The sequence below is a fragment of the Chaetodon auriga genome, chromosome 14, assembly GCF_051107435.1.
Source record: "Chaetodon auriga isolate fChaAug3 chromosome 14, fChaAug3.hap1, whole genome shotgun sequence".
NCBI lineage: Eukaryota > Metazoa > Chordata > Actinopteri > Chaetodontiformes > Chaetodontidae > Chaetodon > Chaetodon auriga.
In genome coordinates this window covers 447,501-460,387 of record NC_135087.1, presented here as the reverse complement: position 1 = coordinate 460,387, position 12,887 = coordinate 447,501, and the positions used below count along the sequence as shown (strand labels likewise).

Sequence of the window (12,887 nt, the reverse complement as noted above, 5' to 3'; positions counted from 1 at the left end):
TTGACACTTAAAGTCAGTTTATTCAAAGGGCAAAATAAAGCGTGACAAATAAGAATTGAACAGCTCAGGAGCTCAATGAGACGAGTGACCGTTCACATTAAATCGTCCACTCTGTGTCTGTATTTGGCAGCTTAGAAAACTCGTATTAAAGTTTAACAAAACTTTAGAAAGGAAAAAAATGTTCACAATGAGAAGCTTTTCTTAGTGCGTGGACCCCCTGGACCCAGGTGCACCTGGACCCCCTGGACCCAGGTGCACCTGGACCCCCTGGACCCAGGTGCACCTGGACCCATTTCATTTATTTGACCATTGGAAACTAAATGTGGTCTGACTGGATGTTGACAGTTTTGGTGTCTCATGAAGCTCCAGAAGCAGCTGGTGTTCAGGTTCACACAGAAAACAAAGGATGCAGGTGTTCTGACAGGTGTTCTGACAGGTGTGCCATATCAGTGTTTGAAGTTTCATAAAGTCTCCTAATCTGGATCATCTGACTGTGATTGGCTGTTCAGAGCAGCTGTACACTTTGAATGAGTCTCATTGACCTGCTGACTTCACACCTCTGAACTCAATCCAGTCTTCTCCAAACCCAGTCCAAAGTCTGAGACCTCCAGGAGTTCCAAATGTTCACCAGACCAGGCCGGTCCTGGTCCGGTTCAGCCTGTCTGATCAGCGCTGGCCGGTGTAAGCTCTGAACCAGGAGGTGACGGAGGCAGCAGCTGAGGAGATCATCCCTCCGGTGTTTGCAGAGGGCTGGGAGACCTGCAATGCACTCTGGGAAAGATCCATGGACTGTGAGGAGGAGAAAGAGGAGAAAGGGGGGAAAGAGGAGAAGAAGAGGAGAAGAGGAGAAAGAGGAGAAGAAGAGGAGAAAGAGGAGAAGAGGAGGAGAAAGAGGAGAGGAGGAGAAAGAGAAGTAGAGGAAAAGAGGAGAAAGACGAGAAGAGGAGAAAGAGGAGAGGAAGAGGAGAAAGAGGAGAGGAGGAGGAGAAAGAGGAGAGGAGGAGAAAGAGAAGTAGAGGAAAAGAGGAGAAAGACGAGAAGAGGAGAAAGAGGAGAGGAAGAGGAGAAAGAGGAGAAGAGGAGGAGAAAGAGGAGAAAGAGAAGTAGAGGAAAAGAGGAGAAAGAGGAAAAAAGGAGAAAGAGGAGAAGAGGAGGAGAAAGAGGAGAAAGAGAAGTAGAGGAAAAGATGAGAAAGGAGAAAGAGGAGAAGAAGAGGAGAAAGAGGAGAAGGAGGAGAAGAGGAGAAGGAGGAGAAGGAGGAGAAGAGGAGAAGAGGAGAAAGAGGAGAAGGAGGAGAAGGAGGAGAAGAGGAGAAGGAAGAGAAGAGGAGAAGGAGGAGAAGGAGGAGAAGAGGAGAAGAGAAAAAGAGCAGACGGAGGAGAAGAGGAGAAGGAGGAGAAGAGGAGAAGGAGGAGAAGAGGAGAAGAGGAGAAGGAGGAGAAGGAGGAGAAGGAGGACAAGAGGAGAAGAGGAGAAGGACAAGAGGAGAAGAGGAGAAGGAGGAGAAGAGGAGAAGAGGAGAAGGACAAGAGGAGAAGAGAAGGAGGAGAAGAGGAGAAGGAGGAAGTGTTAAACCGTTCAAACTCTTTGTCTTCCTGCCCTCTGACTCAAACGCTCGGCGTGTTTAATGCTGCTCAGATGATGAAGATGCTTTCAGCTTCATCATCTGAGCTTAAACTCAGGAAACATTGAAACAGGATGAAGCCGGAACCTTTGAAGACGTCCTCCAGTGAAAATCAAGTTAATTAATCAGTGATTATTAATCAGACTGTTCAGTAATGGCTTCTGTTCTCTGCGTCTGAAGACCAGCTCAGAGGAAACCTGAACCTGGTCCAGCACGTGTTTCTGGCGTGATCTACCTGTGACGGGATGTCACAGAATCGAGGACTGGGCACCGTCTCCCAGTCCGTCCCCAGGTCCGTCTCCTCGTCCGTCACCGCCTCGTCTCCGCTCTCCTCCGCCGGCCCCGCCGCCTCCGGCTCCACGAACTCCATCGACTCCTCCAGGTCGGCGCTCACCTCGAAGGGACCCGTCCTGGACCAGAACCAGACCAGAACCAGACCAGACGCGGTCCAACAGAGAGCAGTGAGAAAAAGCCAACAGCTGCAGTTAAACGTCTGAATCGGGACAGTTTGGAAGAATCAAACGTCACAGGTCTGCAGGAGCAGCTCTCTGATTGGCCCATTTCCAGACTGACAGGAGGAGCTCACCTGCCCAGGTTATCGTTGTCGGGGGAAACCAAAAACATGATGTTCCTCAGAGTGTGATGAGGGTGGAGCTTCTCACTGTCTACATGCTACACACACACACACACACACACACACACACATTTTATTTGTCATTTATTTGTTTGTTTGTCTTGTTGTTCTCTGTTAAACTCCTGCTCAGGTGCGCTTATGCACCCGTCGTCTCGTGGTGCGTTCGCAGGCTGTCGGTGGAGAGGGAGTGTGGGCGTGTCTCACCTGTGAGAAGCACAGGTGCAGGATGTTGGTGTTGAGTTTGCTCAGCGCTCTGGTGAAACGGTACCGACTCAGATTCTCTCCGCAGAACTCACTGAGGAACAAACAGGTTCACGGTTAAACTCCACGCGTTAAAGAAACCCACGCCCGATTTTCCGACGCCGCTCTGCAAGTGAAGGCAGCGGCAGGTGTTTCCTGTCTCACCTGTTGCAGAGCTTCTTGGGCAGGTTGACGTCCAGGATGTGGGACAGGATGGTGACGAGCTGTGTGGCGTAGCACAGAGCAGCGCTGATGGTGTGAGCCGGGTTGATGTGGTCCAACTCTGCAGGAGGTCAGAGGTCAGAGGTCAGAGGTCAACAGGAATGATCTGAATGTGTTTGGAATCATGTGGAGCTTTGGACCAAACAAACATGGTCAAGGTGTCACTTTGGGCTCATTGTGACCACATTTCTCACTGTTGTACTGCACAGAGTACACAGAGTACTCTCACTTTCAACACCAAGTACATTTTCATGATTATTACTAAAGTAACATTTTCACTGGAGGACTTCTACTTCTAACAGAGTATTTTATACTGTGGTATTAGCACTTTACTGTAGTACAGGGTTTGAATACTTCCTTCAACCAACGCTAGTTTCTGTCACCTCAAAGCCCCGCCCCCTCCCTCCTCACCTGGGCCCTGATTGGTGCTCTTCTCCTCCACCCAGCTGTAGTAGGCGGAGCAGTCTCCGTTGCTGGGCAGGGTGACGGGGGGTCCGGTGATGCTGATGCTGGTCTCTCCGTTCTGGTCGTCCCAGATCCAGCGTCCGGACAGGTAGGTGGTCCTCCGAGCCTCGGCCAGCTCGCTCACCGTGCTGGAGGTCAAGGCGGGGTCGCACTCCGCCACCACGTCTGCGGGGTCTCTGAGTGACAAAAGCAGGGGCAGAGGAGGTTTGTCTCTAATGACTTCAGTTCATTAAAGGAGGAAAAAGGCTTAAAAAGAGCAAAAAAAAGCAAAGATTCAATCTAAAATTCATTCATTCATTCATCTTCTGTACCGACTATCCCTTTTGGGTTGCGGGGGGGCTGGAGCCTATCCCAGCTATCAACGGGCGAGAGGCGGGGTTCACCCTGAACCGGTCGCCAGCCGATTGCAGGGCAACATATCCAGACAGACAACCATTCACACTCACACCAAGGACAATTTAGAGTCACCAATTAACCTAACGAGCATGTTTTTGGTCTGTGGGAGGAAGCCGGAGAGAACCCACGCATACACAGAAAGGCCCCGCCCGACCCGGGGATCGAACCGGCGACCTTCTTGCTGTGAGGCACGCACACTACCTGCTGCGCCAGGTAGTGCCACCTCAATCTAAAATTACACGAGAAAAACATCAGCACGACATAAAGACAACAAACGCCCTGAAGACTCAGATCAGCTGAGACAGAAACACTGTCCTTCCTCCAGACGTCTCTTATAAAAGTCTGTCAACACCTCCTGGATTCCGTCCGTCCATCAGCGTAAATCATGTGTCTGGACTGCTGTCAGTCACTTCAAAGACTCGGAGCTCAGATCTTCTTCCTGTGTGAACTTTGAACCGGATCACAATCTTTAGGTTCAGTGGTTGAAAATGAGGCTGGAGCGGTGCACACTGGGAGGTTCCTGCACGCTGAGCGGCGCTCGGCCGACCGGAGGGAAGAGCTCACCTGCTGCCCTGCTTCTCCTCCTGCGTGGGGAAGATGTGCGTGGTCAGCTCCAGGATGTGGTCTCGCCTCAGAGCCGCCAGCTGGCTCAGGCGGCTCTGCAGCTCGCGGCTGCGGCGCTCCAGCAGATCCCCCAGACGCCGGTTGTGACGCTCGATTTTATCCCGTTTCTCCTGGTGACGCCCGGCCCGACGCTGCAGCCGCTGGCTCTCCTCCTGAGAGCGCAGGAGGAGCTCCTTATCTACAGGAGGAGGAGGAGGAGGACACAGAAGAGACAGAGCAGGAAGGATGAAAAGGAAAAAAGAAGAGAATAAGAAACAGACTGCAAACTGACAAACATCAGCATGAGACAGAGACATAGAGACAGAGACAGACAGAGACAGACTCACCGCTCTTCACCTCCTCATTGCCCCCGGCGACCGCCTCCTTCAGCTGCTCGATCTTCATCTTACACGACATTATTTTCCATTTCTGAGGAAACAGCAGCTCAGTTCAGCGTGTGTGTGTGTGACCAGGTATTTATCACATTGTGGGGACAAAAATCTGTTTACACAGTCACATTGTGGGGACTCACCTGCCTTTTGGGGACAAACTGCAGGTCCCCTTAATGTAAATCATTAAATGTTAGGGTGCAGACTGAGGATAGGGTTACAGGAAGGTAAGGGTTAGGAACAGGCAGGTAGTGCTTATGGTTAGGTTAAGGCTCCAGGAAATGAATGTAAGTCTATGTAATGTCCCCACAAGTGATGTGTGTGTGAGAATGTAAATCAAGTTCAGGTAGAAAATTCAAACTCTGAAATCTTTATTAAACTCGCTGAGACTCGACTGATTAACTTCTGAACTCAAGACGAAAGATTCAAACTTGAACTTGGACCTTCTGTCCAATCAGGTTACGGTCTGTTAGTCACATGATCTAACACAGGAAAGTTCAGGTGAAGGACGAACTTGAATTTTCTTCCTGAACAGGTGGACCTGGTTGGACGGACACTGATGTGGACTGGAGTCCAGTCTGAGGCTGGCTCCACATGGATCACACGGACATGCCTTCACTCACCATGTCATCAGCCTGCAGCTTCCTGTCCATGGTCTGGACGACCCTGAAACATGAGTTAATCATCAGCTCAGCATGACACACGACAGGTAAAGTGAGGACACACCTTCTCATTCAGCGGTTTGTATTCTGTTTTCTGTGGATCAAAACTGAAGAATCAAACTGTGGAAGAACTCTGAAACATGTTTCAGACTCTTCAGTCGTTACCGCTGATGCAGCTTCACTCTCTGTGGTCGTCCTCTCACCTGGACTGACTCAGGTAACAGGTGAGACGTGTCAGACGCTCACTAGTCTTAATGAGGCTGAGCGCATCAGCTGTTGTGCAGAGGGAGTGTCAGTTTACAGTCAACAGTCACAAAAACCATCAGAGCTCTGATGAAACTGGCTCTCATGAGGACTGATCCAGGGCAGAAGACCAGGACGTCCCTCTGCTGCAGAGGAGACGTTCATCACTGTCAGCAGCTTCAGAAAACGTCCACTGAGGGAGGAGACGAGTCAATCAGGCCTTCATGGTCCAACTGCTGCAGAGAAACCAAGACCGAGGGAGACCAGCAAGAAGAAGAGACCTGCTCTCCACAGTCACCTGACCTGAACTCAGCTGAGCTGGTTTGAGACCAACTGGAGCTCAGAGTGAAGGAAAAGCAGCCAATCAGAGCTCAGCATGTATGAGAGCTCCTTCAAGACTGACGGAGAATCATCCAGGTGACGACGTCACGAACGAGCACAGAGAGCGAAACTGAAGGAGGCAAACTGAGCAGAGTCTGAAACATGAAACATATTCAGACTGAAACATGAAACATATTCAGAGTCTGAAACATGAAACATATTCAGAGTCTGAAACATGAAACATATTCAGAGTCTGAAACATGAAACATATTCAGAGTCTGAAACATATTCAGAGTCTGAAACATGAAACATATTCAGTCTAAAACATGAAACATATTCAGTCTGAAACATGAAACATATTCAGAGTCTGAAACATGAAACATATTCAGTCTGAAACATGAAACATATTCAGAGTCTGAAACATGAAACATATTCAGAGTCTGAAACATATTCAGAGTCTGAAACATGAAACATATTCAGTCTAAAACATGAAACATATTCAGTCTGAAACATGAAACATATTCAGAGTCTGAAACATGAAACATATTCAGTCTGAAACATGAAACATATTCAGAGTCTGAAACGTGAAACATATTCAGAGTCTGAAACATGAAACATATTCAGTCTGAAACGTGAAACATATTCAGAGTCTGAAACATGAAACATATTCAGAGTCTGAAACATGAAACATATTCAGTCTGAAACATGAAACATATTCAGAGTCTGAAACATATTCAGAGTCTGAAACATGAAACATATTCAGTCTAAAACATGAAACATATTCAGTCTGAAACATGAAACATATTCAGAGTCTGAAACATGAAACATATTCAGTCTGAAAAATGAAACATATTCAGAGTCTGAAACGTGAAACATATTCAGAGTCTGAAACATGAAACATATTCAGTCTGAAACGTGAAACATATTCAGAGTCTGAAACCTGAAACATATTCAGAGTCTGAAACATGAAACATATTCAGTCTGAAACATGAAACATATTCAGTCTGAAACATGAAACATATTCAGAGTCTGAAACATGAAACATATTCAGAGTCTGAAACATATTCAGAGTCTGAAACATGAAACATATTCAGTCTAAAACATGAAACATATTCAGTCTGAAACATGAAACATATTCAGAGTCTGAAACATGAAACATATTCAGTCTGAAACATGAAACATATTCAGAGTCTGAAACGTGAAACATATTCAGAGTCTGAAACATGAAACATATTCAGAGTCTGAAACGTGAAACATATTCAGAGTCTGAAACATGAAACATATTCAGTCTGAAACATGAAACATATTCAGAGTCTGAAACGTGAAACATATTCAGAGTCTGAAACATGAAACATATTCAGTCTGAAACATGAAACATATTCAGAGTCTGAAACATGAAACATATTCAGAGTCTGAAACATGAAACATATTCAGAGTCTGAAACATATTCAGAGTCTGAAACATGAAACATATTCAGTCTAAAACATGAAACATATTCAGTCTGAAACATGAAACATATTCAGAGTCTGAAACATGAAACATATTCAGTCTGAAACATGAAACATATTCAGAGTCTGAAACATGAAACATATTCAGAGTCTGAAACATATTCAGAGTCTGAAACATGAAACATATTCAGTCTAAAACATGAAACATATTCAGTCTGAAACATGAAACATATTCAGAGTCTGAAACATGAAACATATTCAGTCTGAAACATGAAACATATTCAGAGTCTGAAACGTGAAACATATTCAGAGTCTGAAACATGAAACATATTCAGTCTGAAACGTGAAACATATTCAGAGTCTGAAACATGAAACATATTCAGAGTCTGAAACATGAAACATATTCAGTCTGAAACATGAAACATATTCAGAGTCTGAAACATATTCAGAGTCTGAAACATGAAACATATTCAGTCTAAAACATGAAACATATTCAGTCTGAAACATGAAACATATTCAGAGTCTGAAACATGAAACATATTCAGTCTGAAAAATGAAACATATTCAGAGTCTGAAACGTGAAACATATTCAGAGTCTGAAACATGAAACATATTCAGTCTGAAACGTGAAACATATTCAGAGTCTGAAACCTGAAACATATTCAGAGTCTGAAACATGAAACATATTCAGTCTGAAACATGAAACATATTCAGTCTGAAACATGAAACATATTCAGAGTCTGAAACATGAAACATATTCAGAGTCTGAAACATATTCAGAGTCTGAAACATGAAACATATTCAGTCTAAAACATGAAACATATTCAGTCTGAAACATGAAACATATTCAGAGTCTGAAACATGAAACATATTCAGTCTGAAACATGAAACATATTCAGAGTCTGAAACGTGAAACATATTCAGAGTCTGAAACATGAAACATATTCAGAGTCTGAAACGTGAAACATATTCAGAGTCTGAAACATGAAACATATTCAGTCTGAAACATGAAACATATTCAGAGTCTGAAACGTGAAACATATTCAGAGTCTGAAACATGAAACATATTCAGTCTGAAACATGAAACATATTCAGTCTGAAACATGAAACATATTCAGAGTCTGAAACATGAAACATATTCAGTCTGAAACATGAAATATATTCAGAGTCTGAAACATGAAACATATTCAGTCTGAAACATGAAATATATTCAGAGTCTGAAACATGAAACATATTCAGAGTCTGAAACATGAAACATATTCAGTCTGAAACATGAAACATATTCAGAGTCTGAAACATGAAACATATTCAGTCTGAAACATGAAACATATTCAGAGTCTGAAACATGAAACATATTCAGTCTAAAACATGAAACATATTCAGAGTCTGAAACATGAAACATATTCAGAGTCTGAAACATGAAACATATTCAGTCTGAAACATGAAACATATTCAGAGTCTGAAACATGAAACATATTCAGTCTGAAACATGAAACATATTCAGAGTCTGAAACATGAAACATATTCAGACTGAAACATGAAACATATTCAGACTGAAACATGAAACATATTCAGTCTGAAACATGAAACATATTCAGAGTCTGAAACATGAAACATATTCAGACTGAAACATGAAACATATTCAGAGTCTGAAACATGAAACATATTCAGACTGAAACATGAAACATATTCAGTCTGAAACATGAAACATATTCAGAGTCTGAAACATGAAACATATTCAGACTGAAACATGAAACATATTCAGTCTGAAACATGAAACATATTCAGGGTCTGAAACATGAAACATATTCAGGGTCTGAAACGTGAAACATATTCAGAGTCTGAAACGTGAAACATATTCAGTCTGAAACATGAAACATATTCAGACTGAAACATGAAACATATTCAGAGTCTGAAACATGAAACATATTCAGGGTCTGAAACATGAAACATATTCAGAGTCTGAAACATGAAACATATTCAGTCTGAAACATGAAACATATTCAGAGTCTGAAACATGAAACATATTCAGAGTCTGAAACATGAAACATATTCAGTCTGAAACATGAAACATATTCAGAGTCTGAAACATGAAACATATTCAGACTGAAACATGAAACATATTCAGTCTGAAACATGAAACATATTCAGAGTCTGAAACATGAAACATATTCAGACTGAAACATGAAACATATTCAGAGTCTGAAACATGAAACATATTCAGACTGAAACATGAAACATATTCAGTCTGAAACATGAAACATATTCAGGGTCTGAAACATGAAACATATTCAGGGTCTGAAACGTGAAACATATTCAGAGTCTGAAACATGAAACATATTCAGACTGAAACATGAAACATATTCAGTCTGAAACATGAAACATATTCAGAGTCTGAAACATGAAACATATTCAGACTGAAACATGAAACATATTCAGTCTGAAACATGAAACATATTCAGGGTCTGAAACGTGAAACATATTCAGAGTCTGAAACGTGAAACATATTCAGAGTCTGAAACGTGAAACATATTCAGGGTCTGAAACGTGAAACATATTCAGAGTCTGAAACATGAAACATATTCAGAGTCTGAAACATGAAACATATTGAGCTCTTTTTGAACTCGTTGATCCTTGTGTTGTTTCAAAGTTTGGACGTTTTCAGTTTCACTGTACAAAGTTAAACACTGAGGTGTGTCCAAACCTTTGATGGTGCTGTTCGTAGACTTCCACCTGAGCTAAAGCTGTAACATCAGCACTGACATCTGTCAGCGATCATGCAGTAACAAGCCATCTGTCTGTCTGTCTGCCCATACGCCTGCCCGTCTGTCAGTTTGCCTGCCTGCCTGCCTGCCTGCCTGTCTGTCCATACGTCTTACTGTCTGTCTGCCTGCCTCTCTGCCTGTCTGTCTTACTGTCTATCTGCCTGCCTGTCTGTCTCTCTGTGTGCCTCACCTCTGCTGCAGCTGCTCCTTTTCTTCCTTCAGCTTCTTCAGCCGCTCCAGCTTTTCAATGTATCTACAAACAGGAAGAAAAGAGCCAGAAAAAAACATTAAACCTTTGCAGAGAAGCTGAGACGTTTTCAAAGTTGTCCCCAGTTTGTTGTTGTGGTCCCCTGGAAGCACCCCAGAGACCCCACTGGTCCCCTGAACCCAGGTTACCCTGGTAAACTGTCCTTTGGCATGAAAAGTATGAGGTCAAAGTTATTTTGGGTTTTCATGTTGTGTAACTGCAGCCGAGCAGCTAACTTTGCTCAAATAACACCAGACAGAGTCCGCAGCAGCTAATCCAGCCCGTGGACCTGAAGGGAGGCAGCAGTTTGGACACAAACAGCTGGACGTGGTCTCACACAGCTGGACCTGATGCGTCCACTGAGGACCGTTAGCGGCTAATGCTAACTAGCTCAAACTGACACTGGCTCTCTGCAGGTTACGAGGTTTTCACTTTGAGCTAACTAACACGGAAAATCCTCTGTCCAGTTTCCAGAACACCTTCCATTTAAAACAGCATTAAACATTAAGCTGCGTCCGTGCGTCGACCTGACGTCAGCGGCAGAACTCCGGGTATAAAAACATCAACTGACGAGTTAACGTGGACTTTATGTCTGGAAACATAAATATCAAACAGGACATACGTGTTATCTGATCAGAGTGGTCCCCTTTTTCATTCGGCATGTGTGTATTACACACAGCAGTTAGTCTGGCAGCTACAGGTCGACCTCTGTTTCACGTACACCTGTCATTCACCTTTATCTTCCACCCGCGCGCAGGCTAACCCTAAAACACCCGGGCAAATATGTTGGAAATGTTGCTTTGAGAATTCATATTAATGCCGAATAGTAAAGAGGGTTCATGTTTTCATCTCAGCTTCTTATACATGACATGACATCTTATCAGTGCGGGACAAATGAAGGCCACTCTAAAATGTCCAAATATGGAGATGAAGTTTGGCGTTGACAGTGAAAGGACAGAGGGGGACAGGCTTGGATCCAGAAAATTTATGTGCCAAACCTTTCAGTGTTCCTCCCGTCGAAGTAGACGAAGTCCCCGGCCTGAACGCACCGGGCACAGGTCAGCCTGCGGCGGGAGGTGCTGCAGAGGGGGCACCGCTCCACTGCCACGTACAGACCCTCTGCGTCGTCCACCGACTCCACCATCACACAGCCCGGGGCGGAGTGAGCCTGATGGTGGTGATAGGGGCGGAGAGGCGGCCTCCCGCCGGAGTGAGGACAGGAGGACGAAGCAGCACGGTCCGGGCCGAGCGGTGGGAGTCCCGCTGAGGACGCCATGGAGAGGGACAGCTAACAGCTAGCTGAGCTTCAAGCTAATCGGACGTTAGCACTTGTTTTTCAAAACCACAACGAACCAAAGAACCGATTGACTCGCGCGCTAAACGGCTCCATGTCGAGCCCCTCGCGGCTTGACTCTAATGTTTCCGGTCATTTCACGGACAGGTTTTAACTCGAGGAGGCCACGAGCTCACAAAGAAATGTTTTTGTTTTGATGAGCAGACGATGAATCCGCCACTTCCTGTTTCCTCTGAAAACGTGACGCCAAGGCCGAGGTTTGTTTATGTAGTGACGTCATGTTATGGGCGGAGTCCAGGAAGTACTGCAGCTTCAAACACACCCATCATTCACTCACTCACAGACACATTAACATTCATTCATTCACACTCAGACAGACTCACTGACGTTCACTCACTCATGTTCCTGCAGGTTGAAGTGAAACTGATGAGACACTGAATCATCATTCTGAGACGCCGAGAGACACTTTTTGTTCCGTAGTACTGACGTGAAGTCACCGACACTCAAGTCTCATTCATCCAAATCATTTCAAGTCAGCTGATTCCGAATGATTCTGAGCTGGAAACATTCAAGAGAAGAAATTAAAATCAAAGTTTGTGTTTCACAGAATGTTTCTGTGCTGCGATTTCGGAAAGCTGCTATTTATTCAAGATGGTCAAACATTGGACAGACTGATACAAACAGCTGATTCATTCACCATCCACAACACAAAGTAAACGACACAAAGGAAAGTCCATCTATTCACATACGAAGAGGAAGTGACATCAAAGGTCGCCTCACTGTTTCCTGAAGCCCCTCAGGATCGGATAAATGTTCTCAAAGGCTTCGTAGATCTCAGCTCGTTCTTTAGCTCCTGCAAGTTAACACACAACTACAGAATTATTACAACTGTGTGAATGAGTGTTATGTGGAAATGTGCCGCATTCATTCATTCATTCAGAGCTGCATCTCCTAATGACAAGACCTCTATTTCATAATAATGAAAAAACATCCCATAATTACAGTTAGTCCGTGTTTCACAACCACAGGACTTTAATTTCTTAATTAGTCGATCAGTGTGTTCAGATTCATATCTTCATTAGTACAAACACATTCTGTCTTTACTAATTCTGAGATCTGGAACCTGTCAGATAAAAACATTGTTATGACGTAAAGTTTGAATCGTGAGATGCTTGAAAACACCTGTGAAGCACGTTTGAGCAGAACGGTGACAGACAGAGATGTGAATGTAGACGATAGTGTTTGCTGGACTCAGCCCTCTGCTGGTCTGCACCAGCTCATGTCCACGTTTAAGTGTCTTTACCGGTTAAAACCACTTTCCCCGACACGAAGAT

General features: G+C 44.2%; 2 protein-coding genes across 3 annotated transcripts in view; both read right to left on the bottom strand.

The window, feature by feature from the left end:
* Window positions 1-11,801, bottom strand: atg14 (autophagy related 14). 2 transcript variants are annotated; one of them, XR_013078172.1, is made up of 12 exons: window positions 11,258-11,801; window positions 10,203-10,265; window positions 5,197-5,239; window positions 4,532-4,613; window positions 4,146-4,383; window positions 3,132-3,361; window positions 2,664-2,781; window positions 2,463-2,553; window positions 2,211-2,296; window positions 1,860-2,034; window positions 284-789; window positions 1-233 (listed from the first exon to the last, which is right to left on the bottom strand). XR_013078172.1 is itself a non-coding variant. In XM_076749285.1 (11 exons), the coding sequence occupies exons 1-11, from the start codon at window positions 11,533-11,535 to the stop codon at window positions 667-669; spliced, it is 1,527 nt and encodes a 508-aa protein (XP_076605400.1). In that variant the 5' UTR covers window positions 11,536-11,798; the 3' UTR covers window positions 1-666. The 2 variants fall into 2 exon arrangements, 1 of the variants encoding a protein (XP_076605400.1); XM_076749285.1 differs by having other exon boundaries at window positions 1-789; window positions 11,258-11,798.
* A 378-nt stretch (window positions 11,802-12,179) lies between these two features.
* tbpl2 (TATA box binding protein like 2) overlaps window positions 12,180-12,887 on the bottom strand; it is a 6,988-nt gene continuing 6,280 nt past the window's right edge. Inside the window, exons 7-8 of the mRNA XM_076748930.1 lie at window positions 12,857-12,887; window positions 12,180-12,406 (exon numbers count right to left, since the gene is read on the bottom strand). The exon at window positions 12,857-12,887 is cut by the window's right edge and continues 64 nt beyond it. Coding sequence (XP_076605045.1) covers window positions 12,330-12,406; window positions 12,857-12,887 — 108 coding nt within the window. The 3' untranslated portion in view covers window positions 12,180-12,329. The remainder of the gene's footprint in view (window positions 12,407-12,856) is intronic.

Bases quoted from the DNA above. Each gene is read 5' to 3' on its own strand.
- atg14 (XM_076749285.1), bottom strand. From the start codon at position 11,535: ATGGCGTCCTCAGCGGGACTCCCACCGCTCGGCCCGGACCGTGCTGCT. The intron at 10,266-11,257 runs GTTTGGCACATA...TCCTGTTTGTAG, and splicing joins GACGGGAGGAACACTGAAAG to ATACATTGAAAAGCTGGAGC. The intron at 2,554-2,663 runs GTGAGACAGGAA...TTTGTTCCTCAG, and splicing joins CCCAAGAAGCTCTGCAACAG to TGAGTTCTGCGGAGAGAATC.